At 40.4% G+C, this 24,690-nt stretch overlaps 1 protein-coding gene across 4 annotated transcripts; it reads left to right on the forward strand.

Annotated features, from left to right (window-relative positions):
* The first annotated feature begins 62 nt into the window (after window positions 1–62).
* On the forward strand, window positions 63–23,703 carry FBXO15 (F-box protein 15). 4 transcript variants are annotated; one of them, XM_053245781.1, is made up of 10 exons: window positions 63–82; window positions 7,404–7,523; window positions 8,094–8,198; window positions 10,151–10,378; window positions 10,753–10,962; window positions 11,620–11,746; window positions 14,685–14,764; window positions 16,220–16,365; window positions 18,807–18,931; window positions 23,171–23,703. In XM_053245781.1, the coding sequence occupies exons 2-10, from the start codon at window positions 7,435–7,437 to the stop codon at window positions 23,438–23,440; spliced, it is 1,380 nt and encodes a 459-aa protein (XP_053101756.1). In that variant the 5' UTR covers window positions 63–82; window positions 7,404–7,434; the 3' UTR covers window positions 23,441–23,703. The 4 variants fall into 4 exon arrangements, with proteins under 4 accessions (XP_053101756.1, XP_053101754.1, XP_053101753.1 ...); XM_053245778.1 differs by lacking the exon at window positions 63–82 and adding an exon at window positions 4,595–4,939; XM_053245780.1 differs by lacking the exon at window positions 63–82 and adding an exon at window positions 4,886–5,015.
* Window positions 23,704–24,690: the final 987 nt, after the last annotated feature.

Below are 24,690 nucleotides of genomic sequence, written 5' to 3' on the forward strand. Positions count from 1 at the left end.
CATACAGGAAGTGATAGATGTCTAGAGGAAACAATGGAAAATCCAAGATTTAACCGTAGGTGTGACTGGAAAGGTAGAGAAGGTAGTCTGTGCTCTTCTTTCAGACCTTCTTTCACGTGAAGCAGTTAAAAAAAGTTTTATGCACCTGTCACCATTAAGATGTATAGAAAAGATAAGATATGGTATGGTGTGAAAATAAACATCAAGAAATTAGTACAGTCAATTTATTAAATGACTGTTCCTGGTGACTGTTGCTGGTGTCTTTCTTATGTTTCTTTTTAGATTGTGAGCCCTTTGGGGACAAAGATCCATCTTATTTATTTATTATTTCTCTGTGTAAGCTGCCCTGAGCCATTTTTGGAAGGGCGGTATAGAAATTGAATATAATAATAATAATAATAATAATAATAATAATAATAATAATAATAAAACAGTTAACAATCAATGGCAAGACACTTGGACAGGTTAGTATTAGAAGAGGCATTTTCCAAGGGGACTCACTATCCCCTCTGTTGTTTGTAATCGCCATGACCCCACTTTCACAAATACTAAACAAAGTAGGCCTCGGATACCAAACATCTAAAACATCAAGTAAAATCAACCATCTGCTGTACATGGATGATCTGAAATTGTATGGAAAGTCCCAGTCAGAAATCGAATCACTGCTAAACACTGTCCGTATATTCAGTAGCGATATAGCAATGGAGTTTGGACTAGACAAGTGTGCTGCATTAATAATGAACAGAGGGAAAAATAACAAAAACAGAAGGAATAGAACTGCCCAATGGAAGCAAGATCAAGAACCTGGAAGAGAAAGAACCTTACAAATACTTGGGCATTCTCCAGGCTGATAACTTTGCACACACTGAAGTGAAAAGAAAAATTGGAAGTGAATACATCAGGAGAGTTAGAAAAATCCTCAAGTCCAAACTCAATGGCGGGAACACCATACAAGCCATAAACACCTGGGCTATACCTGTTATCAGATACACTGCAGGGATAATAGACTGGACCCAGGCAGAGCTAGAGACGCTGGATCGTAAGACCAGGAAAATAATGACCATCAATCATGCTCTGCACCCCTGCAGTGATGTCGATAGGCTATACCTCCCTCGCAGCTCAGGTGGAAGAGGAATGCTGCAAGTCCATCAAACAGTAGAGGAGGAGAAAAGAGGCCTTGAAGAATATATCAAGGACAGTGAAGAAGATGCACTTCAAATGGTCAATAACGCAAAACTTTTCAACACCAATGAAAGAAAGCAGGCCTACAAGAAAGAACAAGTCAAGAACCGAGCAGAAAAATGGAAAAATAAGCCCCTGCATGGTCAATATTTGCACAATATAAGTGGAAAATCAGACATCACCAAGACCTGGCAATGGCTTACGAATGGTTGCTTGAAGAAAGAAACAGAGGGTTTAATACTGGCTTCGCAAGAACAGGCACTAAGAACAAATGCAATAAGAGCAAAAGTTGAAAAATCCACAACAAACAGCAAGTGCCACCTTTGTAAAGAAGCAGATGAAACTGTGGACCACCTAATCAGCTGTTGTAAAAAGATCGCACAGACTGACTACAAACAAAGGCATGACAAGGTAGCAGGGATGATACACTGTTGTTGTTTGTTGTTGTTTATTTCAGCCCAAGGCCAGCATACCAAAAAAAAAAAAAAAAACCCAACAAAAACCAGCAAGAATAAATACATAAAATAGATACAATACATTTAACATAAAATGGATAAAACATTAATGGCTTCCGATACCGCACATATAGCCAATTCCATTCAAATAAAGATGATACACTGGAACATCTGCAAAAAATACAAGCTACCTGTAGCCAAAAATTGGTGGGACCATAACATTGAAAAAGTTGAAGAAAATGAAGATGTAAAAATATTATGGGACTTCCGACTACAAACAGACAAACATCTGCCACACAATACACCAGATATCACTGTAGTCGAGAAGAAAGAAAAACAAGTCAAAATAATCGACATAGCAATACCAGGGGATAGCAGAATAGAAGAAAAAGAAATAGAAAAAATCACCAAATACAAAGATCTACAAATTGAAATTGAAAGGCTGTGGCAGAAAAAGACCAAAATAATCCCAGTGGTAATTGGCGCCCTGGGTGCAGTTCCAAAAGACCTTGAAGAGCACCTCAACACCATAGGGGCCACAGAAATCACCATCAGCCAATTACAAAAAGCAGCTTTACTGGTAACAGCCTATATTTTGCAACGATATCTATAATAACCAACAGTATTGACGATAAAATTCAGCCATTGGGTAGGACTCGATGTCTGGATAAAACAAACCAGCCAATAACACCTGTCTGACTGTGTAAACAAGAAATAATAAATAAAATAAGAAGTGCTGCCCAAATTAAGATAGTGATTAGGTCCTTCAGTAGCTGACTAGTTAAAAACCGCTTAGTTAAATCACACATAAGTGTCTTTTCAGGAAAGATGAAAGGAATTACAGAGGCAAAGAATTACTATGAACATTAGAATTTAATCAGAATATGCCTTTGGTAATATTATCCTTTTAGGTGGAAATTAAAAGAGTTATGAAGCCACCTAATGGCGCAGTGGGGAAATGACTTGATTAGTAAGCCAGAGGTGGCCGGTTTGAATCCCTGCTGGTATGTTTCTCAGATATAGGAAGATGCCGAAAGGTGTCATCTCATAATACGTGGGAGGAGGCAATGATAAACACCTCCTGTATTCTACCAAAGACAACCATGGGGCTCTGTGGTCGCCAGGAGTCGAAACTGACTTGACGGTACACTTTATCTTTACACTGCATCATAGATTTTTACTGTAATTCAATGGAGGTCACTTGATGATGTAAACTATATTATTATGTAGTATATTATTATAATAAAATATAGTTTAAAAGATAACTTCACTATTATGATGCACCAAGCACACATACAGCTGGATCCTATGCAGAAATAGGCTAGCTTAATTCAGCATATTCCAGCTCTACTTGGAAGTAAGATGCATTGAAATGAAGGAGATTGAATTTCATATAAGTATGCTCAGGATTGTGATGCCAAAGAATTATTTGTCTTTAAAGATTCTTTGCTTAGGACTCCTTGCATGTCTGCATTAGCTGATAGTGATTATTGGCTCATTTCTAGCATAGATTACCCCAAGGGGTATTTCTCATTCTGAAGTGAAATAGAGCAGTGGTTCCCAGGGATGTGCGAGCCAGCTCACTTCAAGCTGGGCTTGACATTAAGCCAGCCCGGTCCAGGTTTGAACTGGACCGATCCCCGGTTTCAAGAACCAGTTCGTGGGCCGGCTTGGGGAGTATACTTGTAAAGGCAAATCGGGGTGGGGGGGTGGGGGAAGGCTGCACTTTAAAATGCAGGTGTTGGAGACATCGGAGTCAGTGGTGGGGGCTCCTCCAACTCTCTGCCCCGCTGGCCTCCCAAATGACAGCCCAGGCCAGCTGCGGTCCAGTTTGGGGCTCTGTACACACGCGTAGGCCATTTTAATGACTTCCACACATGCACACAGGCCATTTACTTTGGTTCAAATTTGGTTCAGATTCAACTGAGCTGGCCTGTGTTCGGCACACTCTTAGTTGCCAACCTGGGAGCCTCCAGGTTTTGCTGAACTACAACTCTCATCATCCCCAGCTAAAACGGGTTGTAGCTGGGGATGATGGATGCTGTAGTCCAGCAACATCTGGAGGCCCCCAGGTTGGGAACCACTGAAACAGAGAATCAACTCTCTTGATCCCACTCCCCCATACAGCAGAGTGTCAGACAATACAGCCATAATATGTTATGGTCTTATAGTTTGAATTAATTATTTTAAAATGCCGCTGTTGTTTAAAAAAGCCTCATCATTCTGTTTTCTGCCCCAGAACGAGCAGCAGAAGACAGTGCTGCCAAAAAGGTAGGAGACTCTTCCAGCCTCCCTGGAGCCAGGCCAACCCCTTAGAATCCTTCCTGGCCAAGAGCTGGAAAAGAATAGAACCATAGCCTTAATACATTATCTTCAACACTCATACAAGTGTACAGCATACAATCTGTGCACGTATACAGCTATTCACACATTATGTTGAACACAGATACAGCCGTACACTTCCTCTCTGCACCACCATGTATTTGAGGGAACTGTTCTCAGATTCACTTTTAAAATGAACACAGGAGCCTGATTCATACATTATGCTGTACAAGTGTACAGATGTTTGTACACTTGTACATGTGTTTGTGTGAATGACTGCACCTGTGTTGACTTTAAAAGTGAACTTGGATACAGAGTGTTCAAATGTGTGCTACAGATACGAAGTGTACTTCTGTTCAACATAACATGGGAATGACTGTACCTGTGTACAGATCTATACCTGTTTGCACTGTTGAACATAACATGTGAATGGAACTCAGTAGAGTCACCCTTGAATCCTAGGCATGTTGACTTAAAGGACTGCACGTTAACACTGCGACGCCTCTGGAATGTGAAGCTCAAAAACTCCTCCCTGATCTTGTTAAGGGGACGAATGAATTGTTAATACACAGAAAGGCCCCATTGTTCTCCGAGATTCCGCTTCCCCTTTAAGAGGGCCAGAGTTGCTTCGCCCAATCCGAAAGCTTTGCGAAATGATCTGATCCACCCCTCCAGCAACGCTACGAGAATGAAGCGCGGCGAGAAAACCACTTGCACTAATTGGAGGGACGCCGGCGGAGGAGGAGCTCAGCGTAGGACTACCTCTCAGAGTCGCGAATTCGGCTTGGCGGCGGCGGGATTCTTAGTGAGGTTGCCATGGCGACAGGACGCGGCTGGATTTTGAGGCAGCACAGCATAGGAATAGGATACCTTCGCCCGGCGGAGCCTGCCTCCTCCAGCGTGGGCCAGGCGCCCTCCCCTCCAGAGCCACCACAGGCTAATCCCCGCTCAGTCCTCGTCGGCGCCCCCGCTTGGGATAGGTAATAGACGTTCCCTTCCAAGTGATGATGGCGGCTCCCAGGCCGACCCCCACTTTCCCTCTCCTTGAGCAAGAAGGTGGATTCTAGTTTATGTCTTCTCATTCTTGCCCGCTTTTTCCCCTCTTGGCTGATGATTCGGCTCTTGTGCCTTCAGTAGAAGTTACTTAGGCCCTCCTGCCTTTTGATCAAACGATCCTCAAGGTGGCCGATGTTGGCTTGTATCTACTTGGGTTTGATTTTTATTTTATTTTATTGTTGGGTTTATATACTACCTTTCATTAAAATAACTCAAGGCTAAATTTAAGGAGCAATACAAAGCTATTAAACAGTTGAAACTATACAAATATTACATTGGAATATAAATAAATAATAATTAATAATAAAGTTAAAAGCACACACACTATAAAAACAATGAAGCAGCACTCAGCAACAAGAAAACAAGACTCCTATCAAAGCCTGGGTAAAAAGCCACAATTTGACTTGCTTTCTAAAAACTATAGTGGAGGCTGAGGAGTGGATGCCCACTGGGCATTGCAAAGGCTGGGGGCAATAAAATAGAATGTTATAAGTTCAAGAACGTTTTAAGAACATGTTTTAAGTATTGTCTATTAACTTATTCCTAATTTTCTGTTTGGTTTTATTTTTTGTTAGCTTTTCTGAGCTTCACACAAGCAAACAATTGACTTAAGGGCATAGAATACTGCAAGGGAAAACAAGTTGGCAACCCTGTTCATTTCCTATATAAACATGGCTGTTGTTCCTTGGCCAAGTCTTAACATTTACCCATATCAGCTACCCCCTAGTTGGCTTACAAATATGCATGTCTTAAATGAATCTGTTAAGAATTCTGAACAAAAACAATCTTTAAGTAATGTACATCATACTTTATCTAATTTGAAATTCTGGATTGTTAGATTGTTGACAAATCCCTGGAGTCTTATAAACATATTATTGATACTACTTATAAACATATCATTGATACTATCTTTGACTTGGTTAGAATGCATGATTGCCACAACAATATGTGAAGTGAATGCCACTGAACAGGAACATGGTTTTCCCCCTCTCTCCTGGCAACGTTCACCATAACGTTAATGATTATGCTTAAAAATGTGGTCTTGGAATTAAATGGGCTTATTGAAAACCAGATAAGTTTCATAGAAATCTGTGGAAATTGACTACTTTGGACAAAGTGGACCCTGGATTGACAACTGCAACTAGTGTTAATGCAACTTAAAAGAGAGGGGAAAACTCTATTGTAGGTTCAGCCAGTACCTTATATTTGCCTGTATTGTTGTGCCATGTAGAAAGCCTCAGAAAATTCTGCTCTAAAGGATTTTTCTATATGTTTTTGATTGTCCAGCCAGTTGAGCATATGGTGGCCAAAATTTTTAAAAATCTGTTTTCTGAAGTACAGGTGTGTTTGCTAACTGCCTGAATGGATGGTGAAAATTGTTGCTATCAGTGGGATGGGGAGACTGTGATTAAGGACTTAGAGTGGCACAAAATGAGGCTAAAAACCAGGGTTGTTAAGATAAGGGTTGGGGGAAGAGTTACATACATCAATCTGAGCTTTCTTATAAGGAAGGAAGGGACAAACATATAATAAGTAACAGTAAATCACACAGCAATAATTTGATTATATGATATTTAAAAGAAAATAATAATAATCTTTGTTAGCTACTCCATAACAAATTGTTCTCTGGGTGGCTCACAACACAATATTAAAACATCCAATAAAAACCCATAAAATGCATCAAATCACAACACACCAACAAAGAATACAAAATACAGTACAAAACAATTGTTAAAACTTTGCATGTGTTTTGGTGTTGCAATACAGATTGCAACACCAGTTGTCATGTGCCTTCCAAATCTTGTTATTTAAAAGTCTAAAACTATAGAGCATCAAATAGGCCAACATATCTGTGGAAATCTCCTTACCCATTGGTTTGCATGTGACAGCCCAAATCCAATTAGAGAACATAGTTCTCTACACAAAAAGCTGTCAGACTGTTTCAAAAGGTTTCTGTGTAGGTCGTCTGGTCTTAATATAGACTCATTGCAGTATCATGGATTGAAGATATGGATATACATACCCAAAAAGTGGTAGTTCACGCTGTGAAAATCATTTTTTAAATACAGGTAGATCCCCAAGTGTTGCAAAGCTTATTGCTTTTCAGAAAGGTTGTGTGTGTTAAATTGTTAATGTAGCAGGATTTACTATTGATCCCAGCTCTGAGTTTCTTTAGGTATACACTTTTTGAGTTGGGTTATTATCTTGTTTTGTGTTTTTGTTTTGGACAAAATGAAACTTCATATAAAAGGACTCTGTTATTTATTTAGTAATAGTGGGATGTCTGTTGTGGATGACCTTAAAACCACTGGACAAAATACAGAATGTACCTTTTGGAGGCATGTATTTAATTTTGCCTTGAGTTGATGATAGCTTATTTTTTTCTAGTGCGAAGTTGAAATGCTCACCTATTACAGGTATGCAGCTCTCTAAAATAAAAGAGATGCATATTTGCATGCGACACCGAAAGTCTTCTATGAAATCAAATTCTACCATAGGAATAGACAGGTAAAGTATACTTTGTAGCATGTTTAATGAGAATTAAGTCCCATTGAGTTCATTGGTTTATACTCTTTAGCAAGTATGTTTAAGATTGTACCTTTTAACTTTTATGTAGTAGTCTTTATTAAAAGAGCAGTGAATACTTTAAAGAATTATTTTTCAAAATAGTGCTTTAAAAATGTGATGCCACTCTTTCTATTGGACTTGTTAATTGCTGTTGGACAAGTTGTCAACAATGATGCTGAATAAAAATTTGGGGCACAGTCTACTGGAATGGAAAGTTCTTTAGTGCCTTGAAGCAAATGGGAGCTATACTGGATCACAGTGGCTGTAGTTTCCATTTGTTTACTGTACATAGGGCTTACTTCGGGGGATTTCTCAGTAGATTGCACCCTAAACTGCAAGCAGCAGGTAAGTTTTTATGGTGCCCAGCTTTTGGGGAAAAACTTTGTTTTGGTTTTATGATACACCTTGAGTTTTGGATTTTAAAGATTGTAATATTGACTCTTGTCTGATAGGGATTGGGGTTCATTTCCCTCCAACACATGTGCACTATTCTTTATCTTTATCCTCCAGCATGCCATCAGAGATACTGTTGAAGATATTCTCCTACTTAGATGCTCTGTCCTTGCTGTGTTCTGGCTGTGTGAATAAACAATTTTATCAGCTGTCCAATGACAAGTAAGGGATAGGAAATCCTTATAAGATGACATCATTTAGTATAATTTTTTAAAGTATGTTGAGTTGGGCAAGTGCAGGAGGAAGAAATAACTGCCTTATTTCATTTTATAATGTTACTAGAGTTTATATGAGAGATTGGTTGATAGCACTCTTAAGCTCCTTAGCATTTTGCATCAGTTGAAGTCTGATCTGCCCCAACAAGTGGGGCAAAGCAGGTGGAATTGCTCAGGTGGTGTTCCACTCCAAGAAGTTTGAGTCTTATGGTTTAAATATGAACACAAATATTGTAAATGCTTTGGATTGTGAGCCCATTGGGATAGGCATTAGTCTTCCCATTATTATGTAAAGTGTGACACACACAATGGCACTGTATAAATAATAAGAAAGATTAGTGTGTGTGTGTGCGTACACACCTCTGTTGCTTCTATATGCTGTGTAATGCTCTCTTTCCTCATCACAGTTTGGACATGCTTGCTGAAAAGATGTTTCTTGAAAAAGTTGATATACTAATCTATATCCTATGTTAGATCTACAGACTTAAGAAGTTGAGCTGTCTTTTAGACATTTAAAACCTTCTTCCCTGCAGCAGCAAAAATGCCTGAGTAGCTTTTGAAAACAAATTTTAGATTTCGTGGTGATTATGCATGTGTCATTTGGATCTCACTGGCTCCCAATTAGCTTCTGTGCACAACCGAAAGTCCTGGTTTTGATCTTTTAAAATCCCAAATGACTTGGGTTCTTGGAGAATACCACCTCCCTGTACACTTAGGTCTTTGCGCAGGGCCAAGCTCAGAGTGCCTGCATGGTTTTATACTAGGTTGACTGGCAAAAGTGATATACTGCATGGCACTGATCTTCACTCTTTTTCAAGCGGGGGCCACTTTGGCAAAAAACTTTCAATTTTCAGGTGGCCTAGGCTGACCTCCACAGAGTGCTGAGGTATCCACAACACAGGGGAGGGACCTTAAAGAGAAATGACAAGCTCCTGTCAAGCCCCATTGCCAACTTTGAAGGCAAACATGGCCAGCACAATGAGGAAAGGCTAGGAAGGACTTAAACGTCCCAGTGCTTAGTGTGTACCATCCAAGATGGCACTGGGGTTTGAAAGGGTTGTTTTCCTTAAAAGAGATCCACTGGTGTGGGGTAAAGTACAGCACTGTGTGGTGGGAATGACCACCTCTGCACAGTACAAGGGGGGCTGTGCGGAGTATTCAGCTTTAGCCAAAGCTTTGCACAAGCCTAACAAACCATTAGTCAAAAAGTCACACTTAGGATTGATGGGAGCTGCCACTGGCTCCTAACCCTTGAAATGAAGAACACTACCATATGGTATTGCCCTTATGGAACTAGAGGGTACAGACCTGCTTGGTTTTGGTTTTTAGTAATTGTAACACCTTCTTATTCTGAGAAAGAGTTCGTATTTGATCCTGCTGCTGTTTAGGAGTTTATAATTGTTGTTTATGATGTGTTTAATTTCCAATTGATCTTATTAGATTGGATTGTTTGGCTTTTATTTTTGTTGGCCACCCTGAGGCTTTTTTTAAGGGAGTTAATTTTTAAAAGAATCAATAAATAATGTGATGCATGCATTCTCCAGGAATTAATTCAGAATATCAGCACTCACAGAGAATTGCATAAACTTGGATAGTATGAGTGTTAATTAAATGAACGTGTAGGGCAGTCCAGCATCATTAATATCAGTACAAATTTTGGCATTTGTTTTATTAGAAGATACATTCTACCACTTGTATTCAAATAGAAATTAATATATTTGCCTCAGATTGTTCATGATTTTGAGTGAGGAGTTGAACATTATGTCAGAACCAGCTGCCTTTTTAATGCTTTAACTGAGCCCTAAAGATAGACTTTACACTTCATTTATGTGTGTTAATGTTTTGCAAATGATTCGATTATCATTATGCTTTGTATGTATGTGTGCTTTCCCCCTGCAGTTCGATCTGGTTCAAAATATATTCCAAATGTTTCCCCCCTAAAAGAAAGCTATGGAAGATTGAATCAGTCCAGAAGCCAGCGGTCCCATTGAGCCTTCTTGAGTTAGGATTTTGGAAGAAAGAGTACATTGTGAAAAAAATAGCTGCTGGCAAAGATGATATAATTCAGCTATTGAAGCCCATAAATACTTATACTGGCCTTCCGGTTAAAACTAAAGAAGCCATAAAGTAAGCAATATTATAATGTGTTATACATAGATCATTATTGTATCTCTTAATGCCTCTACCTATTTGAACAAACAAGGGGACATTTTAGCATACCATATAAAATGTTATAGCTTTTGGTTGCTATTTAAACTATAGTAGAAATAAAACTTCATTTGAAATAATATTTGTGAATACTTTGTCAGCTTTAAGTTCTGCTTGTAGAGAGCATCTTGAAGAAATTACTTTTGTTTTCCCCATTTTAGGAAAATATGCCCTTTCCCTGTGAAAGTTCAGACACATGCACTGACTACAGACAGAATTCTCTGTGATCTGTATTTGTACTGTTTTCAGAAAGGGACAATCTAAAATCCCCCCTCCCCTTTTTCCAATAATAGGATATCTGGTTTGAAATGGGTGATCATACTGAAGGACAAAAATGGAAAGGAACATGTAATGCGTCATAGAGACATCTTTTTTAATGAGACGTCTGTTACTGTATTCTGGTATAGTATACAGTGGCCTTCTTTAGCTTCCTTGTCAAGTTTACAGTTATGTGGAGTGACACCAGTACTTCTAGGTGAGGATGACGCTTGCTTCAAGAATGGGTAAGTTAATTTAAAGTTAAATCTTTAAGTCCCCTTTGGTGTATGGTGTGGAGGTCATTTGCTTGAGCTCACTGGTAATTTTTGTTGTTGACACTATTTTCTCAGAGTTCTCATTTTCCCAGTGCTTATAGTAATGTGCCTTCGGCATATATTGCAGAAGGACACTTACGGCCGCATTGCTTCTTGTCAGTGCCAGTTAGTAATTGTGCTGTGGTGACACAGTGCAGTATATGCCATGCTGCATGTGCCATGTGTCATGTCTCCTTTCTCCCATACGCCAGAAGGGAAGGTAAAGAGATGTGCCTTTAGTAGCATGGTGATTGCTTCCACTGCTCCTCTTTGGGCTTGGGAGGCATCTGGATCCCAGAAAAAGAGCACTGGTGATTGATCTTGTATCTTGCATCCATGCACAAATGCAGGGAAAAAAGCATTCCCTGCTGCTGCTTCTCTGTGGAAGAAAGGGAAGGGAGGCATCTGGAAATGAGATAAGGTGATCACGCCTTCAGTAAGAATGGAAAGATTGGGCTTAGAACAAGTAACATGCAACTGCTTTTATTCTGTCTTGTTGCCAGTTGTTTGGGAGGAATTCAAAAGCTATTGAATTTCCATGTTAAAAATATCCATTCTTTGCTTAACTTACTTGATGCCTCTGTAAAGTCCTAGGCGCCGTTCCTTAATTTCTGAATATGAGATGGCTAATCTGACTAAAAATTGGTTGATTGGTCATGACGCTCTTGTTGAACTTTACCGTGTTGACCATGAACTCTTGGTGGGACTTTGGAAGGTAAGATTTTCCCAAACAGGATTTTCTTATATGGTTCCTGGAAAGTCAGACACTTATTTCTTCTAATGTAAACTAATGTATCAGTTTCTTTTTTACATGAAGACATTTCCAGGTGATTCACAACTATAAAAAATAATTGCATTAATAATTCTTATTCCATAAGTAAGATTGGCTGTTTAATGTTATCCTTTAGACTGGGGTAGGCAACATGCAGCTGTCCATATGTTGCTGAACTACAACACCCATCATTACCAGTCATAATAAATTGGGTTGGGAATGATGAGGGTTGTAGTTCATCAACATCTGGAGAGCTGCACATTACCTACCCCTGCTTTAGTCTTTGCTGACTATTATTGGCTTAGGAAGTGTTCCTAGAGAGTTGAATTAGATTGTATTTATTCAGCATTCATGTTTATCTGAGGTTAATTTTCTGCCTCCTCATCCAGAGGGGGTTATATAAGTTCAAAATATACATTGTTGCCCTACTTACTCATGTGTATGTACATCTGTGCTTTTGTATTGAGGGAATTTAACTCAAAACTGAATTTGTAAGTGTACATAACAAATGGGCTGTAGTCTGGACACAGGCAAATGCTGACATTGAGGTATTCCTGTACACGGACAGATTTAAAGACAAGGCTTTTGAATCCAAGTAATAAATGTTTATTGATAAAGCAGACACACAATGTAAATGGTGATATTTGGTAACTTTGAATTCATTACAGTTATTCAGGGAGTGAAGGCAGCTCCCAGGGACTGAATAGGGAGTGCAGACTTGAAGGCTGTAATGGCCTAATGGCTGGCCGGCATGGGGATGGCCCTGTGGCAGGACCTTGCAGAGTGTCACTGAAAAATTCTTGGAATTTGAGTGTCCAACCACCTAATGGTGCAGCGGGGAAATGCTTGACTAACAAGCAGAAGGTTGCTGGTTCGAATCCCCGCTGGCACTATATCGGGTAGCAGCGATATAGGAAGATGCTGAAAGGCATCATTTTGTACTGCGTGGGAGGAGGCAATGGTATCCTCCTCCTGTATTCTACCAAAAGAAAACCACAGAGCTCTGTGGGTGCCAGGAGTCGAAATTGACTTGATGGCACACTTTACCTTTTAAGGTGGTCTAGTGTAGGTCTTCCCATAACAGTCCCATGCAAAGAGCACTCGGAGATAGAGACAGAGCTACATATTTGGATCAGTATATAACTAATATCTAAGGAGGGAGGAGATGAGGGTACTGAAAAGAGAAAAAACATGTCAGTGATTTTATATGCACATCTTCCACTGGCTCTGAAACTAGCAGTTTAATAGCTTCCTTTGCATTCTGCTTCATAAGGAAATGACCTTAGCTCTTTTATTATTGCTTCCTTATTCTTCTCCTTCCAAGGCAACACTTTCCAGAGTTGAAAGTACATTGATCTGTTACTTCCACCTCTTAATCTTTGCACTTTTTATCTTCCTTTACAACAGTAAGGGTTGGGCGGTTGACAAATCAAAGGACAGCTTCACACGTCACAGAAAATTAGTGGCTCAACAAAACTGCTGGTTCCTAGTGTGCTTGATATCTACTTCAAAGTTTGATGTTGGTTCGGAGCTGCAAGTGGGATAAAATATTCCAACCCTGGCAGGTTCCGATGACACACTCATTCTTGGCATAGCCTGCTGACATGGGAAGTCAAGCTCCTGTGCACGTTTCAGGAACCAGTGGTGCAGGTGATCCCCCAGTTTTCCGTGATGTGTCTAGTTGCCCTGACCTGAATGGATGCAGGTCAGGCATTCTCACTGAGAGGCAGTTGATCTGAACTTCGACTCTCATAGATCATTACAGGTCCCCTGCTAATTGAGCAAAGAGGCACCTTTTAAGTGTGGTGATTCTCTTTATTGAGCAGGAGGAGAGCAACAGGTTCTATCCATCCCCAGCACAGCTTCCTTCCAGTGGCTGTTGCTGGTATCTATCTCAGGTTTCTTTTTTTGTGCACCCTTTGGGGACACGGAACCATTTTATTTGTATCTATGTAAACCTCTTTGGAAACTTTGGTTGAGAAGTGGTATATAAATATTCATTGCCGTATTCGTATAGACCAGCTGTTCAATATTTTCTGAGTTAACAAAGAATTGTGAATACTGGCTGACAACCTGACTAAATTATTCAGTAGTAGTACCACTTAGGAGTTACCCTAAATGACTACTATACTTTTGATCTTAATAAATTTAGTCAAGGTGTCAGCCAGTGAATATTCATTTGACTCTCTGAAAAGTCAATATATAGGATAGATACCTAAAAGTATAATGTGGTGTTATACCATCATATGAATAGTCATATTAAGATCATTGTTCAGAAACACAGGCAAACCAATAGTACTATATTCAGATAAGAATTCAATCACACAATGTATACCAATGACTGTTTTGTCAGTGCTGTTGATGTTGCTACATGAGATTGTTTGGGGGAACATTTGGAATTCAAGGGCAAACTGTTCATGTTTTGTTTTTGTTTCAAACTATGTATTTGGATTGAACAAAGCCATTTACCCTTCCTGGAGTTGCTTTGGCATGATGAGATAATGCTGAGTAAGTCTGTTAGCTAGAGTTTCATGTTGTTTAGTCCCATTGAAGACAGTGTGGTGTGAATCAGGTTGCCAACTTAATACAAGTAACAGTTGGCTTTGTCACTTTCAATTCTGGATCTTCTTTCTTTGGAGCTAAAACATGGTTGCTTATTCTTCATGTGTTTCTCTTTTAGGTTTATTTTAGGACACAGTAATAGACATGTGAATTGTATTGCTGTTTAGTCATAAAAGTTCTATATTAAAATACCAGTGATAAATTATTGTATTCCGGGAGCAGCTTTTCTGTGGCCTTAAATGGGTTTTGCTCCACAAAGACCTGGGGAGAATTAAATACTTCATGCTGAAAAATATGTTCTCTGTAATTAACTTCTTAGAAAAGTGAAATTGCTTTTGTTATGGCAAGTCTTCATTACCATCAGCTCATTGAGAGAAGCACCCTTGGCTCGGCTACAACGTAAGTACTTTTTTTGTTGCCTTATGAATGCTTGGTGTAGCATTTTCAAGTCTCAGTACTTCCAATAAGGGAAGTTATGTTACTGCAGACCTTGGAGCTCTTAGAATTCTTTTAAACAAGAATGTGAATTATGTTGGGTCAGTATTTGTAATAACTGTTTGCAAAGCATAGCAGAGAGACTTCTGATTTTTAGGGTACACTTTGATTAAAAATGTACAGCCAGGTGGTGTTTTTCTGCCATCTTTGCCTGTCCCTGGGAGGCCTCAGATTTAAGACAAGGGAGAGTGATGGTTACTTCACCAAAGTTGTCTTCTCCCAGCGAAGTCATCGGCCAGAGCGGGGCTCACAGGACCCCACCAAACTGGTCCTCACTGCCACTGGTGCTTGGCCCCTTAGCATTGGCCGTACTGTGCTTAAATATATCCCAGCAGGTGTTACAACCTTTGCGGGGCATGGCACATCTATGTCGGCTTCACCCATGCCTGCGAAGGCTGAAAGAGCTGTGGCCCATCTCACCCTCCTGACTCTCCATCTCGGGGCTACTCTTGCTGCTCGGGGTCCTCCACCACTGACGTGCCCTCATGACATCATCAGTCAGGGTTCACATGGCTGTGGCTGAGTTTGACTGGCTGCTTGGATGAATTTTCCCAACCCCTTCTCCCTGCACCCCGGTATCTCCTGTCAGAGGCACTATTTGAACTCTTGACAGGTTTGAATATAGTTGAGAGGTTTAAATATAGTGCAGATTTGAACTTCTATTATATTCAATTCTCTTGGGTATAGAAGAGCATCCCCCCTCCCCCTGATGGAGTATAAGCTGTTTTCCTTACAATTTTAAATGTGCTGAAGTTGAAGACAATAAGAACAAACAACTGAAATAAGTATCCAAAGAACAAACCCAGAGATGACAGCTATTTAGAAAAAAACAGCAACTTGTGATCCTTATTCCAATGTGTTGAGGTAGATTTTTCAAGAGATAGAGCTTTGCCAATAAATCAAGATAATCAGAATCTGCTGTTGAACTGAAGTCAGGAGACTGATATATTTGATGATGATATATTAATATGATGAAAGATATCTTTTAAAAGTATTTAACAGTTGAAATCTGCTAATTCTAAAGACCACATGGGGCAAACTGCGCTTTAAAAGTAAAGTGTCATTGGTTCTTATGGGTATAGTTTTCCTTTAGTCAAGAGCAGCTAAGCCAGGACTCCTCCTGAGGGTTGGAACTGTGGAAGGAGGGTTTTATCCTTGTCCCCCGCTGAGGTCCTAGTTTTTAGGGCCCAATCCAGGTGGTCATGATGAAAGAACAACTAAGCCTGTCAGGACTAATAATGTGTTGGACACCATAGTTAGATTGGTTTTCAGGTGATAGAATTTTCATTGAAAGGAGCTAGGAAAAGTAAGCCTGGCAAGATTTTTTATATATGTGGGTTTGTTTTGTTTGTTTTGCAGGAGGTATACTGCAGCCCCACATAAGGTTATCTTGGATGATAGTGACCCAGAGTATGGCATGCACAGCTATCAGCTGCACATCGACATGCACAGTAGAGGAAATACTTACATGTGTAGCACATTCCGTAGTTTGTTTTGTAGAAAAGGTAGTATTTGGGTAATGGGTCTTCTCTATCTGTTTTTAATCTTTCATTTTCATATGGCTGTTGTTGCTTTTATTTAATGCATTTGTATACTGCCTACTACAAAAGTCTCAAGGCAGTTAACAAACAGATAAAATCAGCCAAAATTTTAAAACAAGCATGGGAATAAAGCATGGATTGTAATCCATCTGAATCTTAAATAACATTTAAAATAACACAAAAGCATAATAAAGAATTTCAGTTTCATGAGTTCTGCATTCCAATGTAGGCAAGATTCAGCTTTCATAGTTGTGTTTGGGCACTGTATCGATTGCATATGTAATCCATATGTTTCTAAACATAATAGGAGAATCTCCTCATCCCCAAACTGATTATGTCTTCTTGGATTATGTGTTCTGAGAGGCAAGACTGCAGTTGCATTCAGGCGTGTGCCTGGAAAGGGTAGTTTTGGAGGGGTAGGGAAGTTTGTTGGGACAGCCAGAGATAGGAAGGGGCCTCTAGCCTAAATGAGAGATCTTTGACTTTTCTGTCTGAGCTGGGAAGACTTATGAGACCTAGAACTTTGGCCAGATACTGCTGACTGGACATCGGCTGCAAACGGTTTTCCTTTTGTACTACATCTCCATAGCTGCCTTCTACCCTGGGCCAGTGGTTGGGAGTTTTGCTTGACATGGAAGAGCCATTTTTAGCCATTACATATTAGCAACATCAACTTCCTTAACTGTTGCTGCATTGATCTAGTAGGCTTGAAAGATAAAGTATTCTGTATATAAATTTATTTTCTGTAACTAAAAATCTGTGCCTTCACTGTTAGAGCGAAGCTATTTAAAGTTACAGATATGTCACCAAAGATAATGTTAAAGGTTGGCTTCTCCCTTGACACTACCCTTCCTGAAGCAAACTGTTGCTCTATTCAAATTGCCGGAGTATTGGAAAGTGATGATCAGTGGCTAGAGGGAGGTGAATGGCAGTATGTAGGGGATTTGGTTAACATACTGATTTATGAAGTATTTGTAAAGAAATAGGTAATACTCAGAGGCTAACTGAAAAGATCATAAGATTATTTAATACTATGTTTTTTGGTCAAAGACCGTAAATAAAGCATGATGATGGTTAATACTATGTAAAGCATACGCTTTCATGGGTAACAATGCACTTGGTCAGTAAAACGAAACAAAGTAAAATGGACAGTTGAAATCAGAGCACGGAAACATTTTAAGATTCTTGAAAGGTCAGGGGTTACATACATCGTCTCTGTTAATCCTTGTCTAATGCAGTCAGATTTTCTATAATTTTTTGCTATTACTCGATCTACACAGTTCCAAGAGTAGATCTTTTAAAGTACTGATACTTTTAAGTCTGTGACACGGTGACCCTACATGTGTCTGCTGACAGGTTTCTTGGGCATCTGATGCATGATTTGCATATATCACACTTATATATTATTCATTTATATATTAGATAGTTATACCAGTAGTTGTTCAAATTATCTTAATATGGGGAATAGCCTAATACAGTTTAAGCATATGTATAAAAGAACATAAGAACAGCCCTGCTGGATCAGGCCCAAGGCCCATCCAGTCCAGCATCCTGTTTCACACAGTGGCCCACCAGATGTCGCTGGAAGCCTACAGGCAAGAGTTGAGGGCATGCCCTCTCTCCTGCTGTTACTCCTCTGCAACTGGTACTCAGAGGAATCCTGCCTTTGAGGCTGGAGGTGGCCTATAGCCCTCCAACTAGTAGCCGTTGATAGACCTCTCCTCCATGAAGTTATCCAAGCCCCTCTTAAAGCTATCCAGGTTGTTGGCTGTCACCACATCTTATGGCAGAAAATTCCACAAGTTGATTATGCGTTGTGTGAAAAAATACTTTGGTTTGCTGGTCCTAAATTTCCTGGCATTCAATATCATGGGATGACCCCTGGTTCTAGTGTTATGTGAGAGGGAGAAGAATTTCTCTATCCACTTTCTCCACACCATGCATGATTTTATAGACCTCTATCATAGGAGCTGCAGTTGTCTTTTTTCTAAACTAAATAGCCCCAGGTATGGTAGCCTTGCCTCATAAGAAAGATGCTCTAGGCCCCTGATCATCTTGGTTGCCCTCTTCTGTACCTTTTCCAGTTCTACAGTGTCCTTTTTTTAGATGTGACCAGAATTGTACGCAGTACTTTAGTTTTGGCTGCACCATAGTTTTGTATAAGGGCATGATAATATTAGCAGTTTTATTTTCAATCCCCTTCCTAATGATTCCTAGCAGGGAATTGGCCTTATTTACAGCTGCCACACATTGAGTCGACACTTTGAATGAGCTGTCCATCACGACCCCAAGATCCCTCTCCTGGTCAGTCACTGACAGGTCAGATCCCATCAACGTATCTTCATGGTAGCAAAGGAGACATATTGAAAAGACTGTTGATCTTATTGCCTTATTTATTGTTACAGATTACATTAGAAATGGATACTTGAGGCTTAAAGTGATAAGTCTCAAAAATAATTCACAACATCTACCTCTTGTTGAAATGGCTGGTTTCTCATGGAAAACAGATGCACTTGGTGGCAGTGTTCAGGTAAACTGGAATAAATGTTCTGTGGAAAGTGGTTGATAATTTCAAGCAATACCCTTTTAAATGGAAGGGAGGTTCAATGCATTGAGAGTAAAAGTATAGTCTCCTGTTAAATGAAGATTTAAATTAGTTCTAATATACTAAGTCAGAATTCTATTTGCCTTTTAACTGAATGGAACATTGGCTTATCTGACAAACTTGAGATGCTAGTAAATTAATTGCTGTGGTTTCCTTCTTGCTTTGTGACACTTTATTGGAACCATAGAATTTTGGAGTGGGAAGGGGCTGTCAGGCCTTCCTGCTGGCCGTGGGCAGGCCCGAGTACTCATCCAGTGGGGAGGCCAAGAAGATAGAGGTAATACAGCCCCCGGTTACAGGCAAAGTTAGCTGAAACCCTACACAGTTGCCAGGGAAAACCAGAACACACAGGAACCCATGGACCGTGGATGGGCCTGCCTGGCCCAACAGGTTGCCTCCTGGTGGCAAAGAGGAGAAGGCAGGGCCTCAACAGCTGCCAAGACAGGCAACAGCAGAAGGAGGGAGGATGCCAGCAGCTCCATTGGAGAGGGTGGAGTTGGGAGAGGCTGGTTGGGATTGGCCTGAATAGGGTGACAATTAACCCCTTCACCAGTACTTCTGAGGCCACTTCCACAGCCTATTAACAGGATCAGGGGAAGGGTGGCAGTTGGATACTGTGATCCCCAGCTAGTGTGTGACAGGGGCCTTGGAGATTATCTAAGTTAACATCTTGCATAGTGCAGGAAACTGCTACAGCATCCCTGACAAGTGGCTGCCCAGCCTCTGTTTGGAAACTTCTAGTAAAGGAGAACCCACAATTGCACAAGGAGAACTGTTTCACTCTCACAAACATCTCCTAATGTCTAGCCTGCATTTGCTTTCTTGTAATTTGAACTTGTTCTCTGTTCCTCCTGAGGGCAGGACAACAAAGAACAACTCTGCAGCTCCTTCTATGTAAAGGCCGTTCAAGTATTTGGAGATGGTTCTCATATTTCCCCCTCATCTTTTCATCAGGCTAAGCATATTCCACTCCTTTAACCAGCTCATAGGACTTGATTTCCAGACCCTTCACCATCTTTACTGTTCCCTTCTGAGTTTGTTCCAGTTGATTGATGTCTTCCTTGACCAGAACTGAAGACAGTGGCTGACGCACAGACTAAGATACTCAATAGTTCTACTTGGGAATTACTAAAAGGACTACTTAATTCTAACGGGGGGTAATTTAGTCTAGATGTCAGCCATTACTCCAAGGTTTGATCTTTCTAGGAATGCATTTTCTTTTGCAGATCCTGATATGGAGTTCCTGCATATGAACATTTTGTATGCAGAGCTCCTACAAGATTATTAGCCCTGTCAGCCTTGACAGCACTGATGCCCTCTCTGAGGAGGTGTTGGACTCAGCCATCATCTTTACATAGGGGCAAACTTACTCACTGCTCGTACCAAGATGCTCTACAGGGTGGAGGCACCTGACCCGGCATCCTGCGGGCAGGCTGCCCTGCTTCTGTTGCTCACTTGGCCTCTGTGCATGAGCAGAAACCATTTGAGAGGTTGGTACAGCAGGTTTCTGCCATACTAAGCAGTTGGATGGTCTCCTTGCATTCACGGAGGCCAATTGAGCAGTGGTGGTGGGGCAGCCTGTCTGCAAGGTCAGGTGCCTCTGCCTCGTAGAGCATATGGTGCGAGCAGTGGGTAAGATTGCCATTGTATAAAATAGTATATTCCTGTCCCACACCCCAAGTGGTGCTCGCCAGCTTCTACTTGCCATCACAACAGATAATCAGATCTGTGTCAGTGGAGAGGAGAGGACACTAGAGTACTGTACAGTGCTCTGCAAAGCAAAGTGGAGTGTGGAATTTTCAGCTTGGGGAAGAAGCTGAATGTAAGGGACTGGTCAGTTACAGTAACTTTACGGTCATTGACCAAAACATTAAAAAAAAAAACATACATAGCCAATACATCAACAATAAACAGTACCACACCATCATCTTATGAGCAATCCAAACGTCCTTACGCATCAGTCTGGGAACTACGCACCCTGGTAGCTATATAGCAAAATTTTGCTACTGTGTAAGAAATAAGTGAGTCATTATCTGAGAATAAAAACTTAACTAAAAAATCATCAGTTTGACTCAACAATCCAGTTAATAAAGGTAAAATCAAACAGTGTCTGATATTCCTATAAAACCTACATTTTAATAAAACATGAACAATGGTTTCAACCTCACCTGAATTACAGGGACACAATTGGGCTTCCAGGGGCAGATGTTGAAACCTCCCAATTAGCAGAGCTGATGGGAAAGCGTTAAATCGGGCTCTCGAAAAAGCCCAGCGAAATTTACAAAAGGGTAGTGGAGGACAAATATAAAGCGGATAGAAAACTCTCCCTGGTCTTTAGTGGTTTGTAGAATGCAGGCAAGCAAGCTATCTCATTCTGTAGTTCAGTATCCTCCAATCGCTGGTGCACCACTTTTTTTGCACTCGCTAGACCCAATTCCAATAAGAAATCGGGAGACAGTCTGATGCAGAGAAGTTTGTCAATTATCTTCAAACACCAGGACGACTGAGGCACAGCCAAAAGGTACTTGGGTATAAGTCCTATTGGTCGAAGATGGAGTTTTAACCAGTAGTAAATAATTAATAGCCAAGCCCTGGCCTCTAAACCAGCTTCCTGGCAGATCACCGCATTGGCAATGCATCTAGGTGTGCGAAAGAGAGCTCTCAAAAAACCTGTCTGAATCTTTCTAAATCAATAAAGTTGTTATAGGGGCCTAGCTGAACACCATACAAGAGTTGTGGTATAGTTTTGGCTAAAAACAGTTTAATAGTGGCAGGTATGTATTCCCCACCTTGAGAGCGGTGAAATCTCAAAATAGCTGTCGCACTTTGTTCTGCCATGTCAGAAACCAATCTGACATGTACAGATTTCCTGCCGTTGTATTGAGAAACCACTCCAAGATATTTGAATTGTTTCACTTGTTCGATTTGATGGCCCTCAACGGACCATGTGAAATTCTTAGCTCTTATTATTGAAACAGACAATTCTAGATTTAGAGTAGTTAATAGCCAAATGTTCCTCTTGACAGTAGAGGGCCAGAGCTCTCAATGCTCTCTTGAGTCCTATCCTTGTCTGTGAAAGTATCACAGCATCGTCAGCGTACATAAGTATTGAGAGCCTTTTGTCTGCACGTTTGGGGGTGGGGGGTGAATTCAGTTCAGCTGGATTCAATTGTATATTAGAAAGATGATCTTCAAAACTGCAGATTAAAGTGAGGGGGTGATGGTTGCTTTCTGGTCTTGTCATAACTTTAAAGTTCTTTATCCTCATAAATAGATCATGTGAGACCGCTAAATAATCAATAACAGAGAACTTAACCCCAGAACAGAAAGTAAACTGTCCCGGACAGTCTAAGGGACTGGTCAGTGGAAGAAGCAATTTAGACGGCATGCTTATGGTTGTGATATAGGCTGTATTGGCATGGGGGTAACCCAGCATCATGTTGTTCGATTGTGGGCTGCTTAGAGCTCTGGGTCTTCTTGGGTCTAGGTGGGCAAGTTGCAAGATGTGGATGGGAGGCACATTGGATTGATCAGTGAGGGGTATCTTTCAGTTTAAACACTGGTCCCACTACTGCTCTTCAAAACTCTGGTAATTTTTGATTTGGTGAAAATATTTGTCAGTAAAAAAAACATGCCCCACAGTTTTGCACAGTGTCTTATATTGGTTGTTTGCGAACTTTTTTTAAAAAGTGTTTCTTTAGAAAGGCTGAATACTTTCTGGGTGCGACTTGTGCCTTTTACCTCACCTTTCATATAATCAAGGGAGACACATGGAAGCTTCACCTTACTCTTCAGGCACTGAGGAATTGGGAACCTTATCTGTACCATTTGTTTGCATTAGGGCAGGCTTCCCCAAACTGCGGCCCTCCAGATGTTGCTGAACTACATCTCCCAGCATCCCTAGACACAATTTTTTGTGGCTGGGTATGCTGGAAGTTGTAGTTCAGCAACATCTGGAGGGCCGCAGTTTGGGGAAGTCTGCATTAGGGTTTTCTTACAACGAATATTATTCGTTTGCTTTTATTTTGTTTGTCACAGCTACTAAAAACAATAAGGGTGATGGGAATAAAGATTTTGTTGCATGATAAATGGTTGTGGTAACTGTATGAAAAGAAGAATATCGAGATTGATACAGCTTTTCTCTCTCTCCTTTTTGTGTTGTAGAATTGTTTCATTATGGATGTGACTGTTTTGGATGATTCACAAAAGCCGTTTTGGTGTTTTAGTGCCCCAGTCAATATGGAACTCTCTTCAAAACGATCAACCCTCTATGAGTATTTGGGACCCAGCTATTTTCTGAAGCATACTGATTCAACTGGAGAAGTATATGTGGAGCTGGTGTGGATGGAAGAAACAAAAGAATACTATATAGTCAATCTGGTCCTCTATTTGAGCACCCAAAAAGTGAATAGCTGGTTTGGCACAGATTATTGACTTGTGTTTGTTGAAGAATAGTGATTTTTTTTTATGACTGTTCTTTTGGATTTTTATTTGTCAATTAAAAAAAGCCCCATAAGTTATATTTGTAAAAATGCTCATATTGGTAATCTATGAGCTAAACAAAATGCTTATTTTAAGGGGCAGCTTTTTATTTTGGTACTGGATATAAAGTTACTTTTAGGAAGGAATGTGTTAGAGATATTCAGAGTTCAGATATTCATCTCATTGTATCCTACAATAAACATTTATTTGTATCAGTCTGTGAGTACAAACTGCAGATGTTCCATGGACTATGACACTTCCAGTGTGTCAATACTTTATTTTATTGTTGTTCAAAGTAGTTTTGTGTGGAAGATCTTTCCTTTGCACAGAAGTTGAAATGAGGTTGACAATATTTGTTTACTTCCTTCATATGTATAGCTTGCTTTTCTGCCAAGACAGTTTAGTTTTAAAATACTGAGTTGCAGTCTAATATACATGTTGCAAAAGGGAATAGCGAGGAGAGGAAGGAACAATAGCAAAATTCAAGAGACAGTTCTGGCATGGGAGCACTGTTCCCTCCATCAGGGATTCCCAGATGTTGTTGACTACAACTTCCATAATCCCCAAGCAAAAGCCATTGCAGCTGGGGATTCTGGGAGTTCTAGTCAACAACATACAGGAATCCTTGTTCGAGGGATCAAATGGCAGTTGGTCCTAGCCAGCCTGATAGAAGGGCCTCACCTAGACAGAAGCCTGACTTTAATGTGGTGCCAGCTGTGTAAGAAAAACATAACTATCCTATTATATTTGTACACCACCCCAAACTTTCATCTCTGGGCAGTTTACAGCAATGTAAACAAATTTAAAACAAACAATTAAAAACCACATCTAGTTAAAAAGCTTGGGTGAATAAATGTGTCTTTAGTGACTTCTTAGAAGTTGTCAGAGATGGGGTGGCCTTTACTTCAGCAGGGAGTGCATTCCAGTCTCTCGGGGCGGCAACAGAGAAGGCCTGTGTAGTTCCTGTGTAGCCATGAGATGAGCTACATGAGATGAACTGGTGGCAACTGCAGACAAATTATGATATTTCAGTGGGTGAAGGGGCTCATAGTGAAGAAGACGTTCTCTTAAATACCCTGGGCCTAAACTGTTCAGGGCTTTATAGGTTATAGCCAGCACCTTGTATTTTGCCAGAAACATATTGGGAGCCAGTGTCGTTCTTTTAATATAGGAGTAATATGGTCTCTTTGAGATGACACAGA

This window comes from Hemicordylus capensis, chromosome 4 (genome assembly GCF_027244095.1).
Source record: "Hemicordylus capensis ecotype Gifberg chromosome 4, rHemCap1.1.pri, whole genome shotgun sequence".
NCBI classification, from domain to species: domain Eukaryota; kingdom Metazoa; phylum Chordata; class Lepidosauria; order Squamata; family Cordylidae; genus Hemicordylus; species Hemicordylus capensis.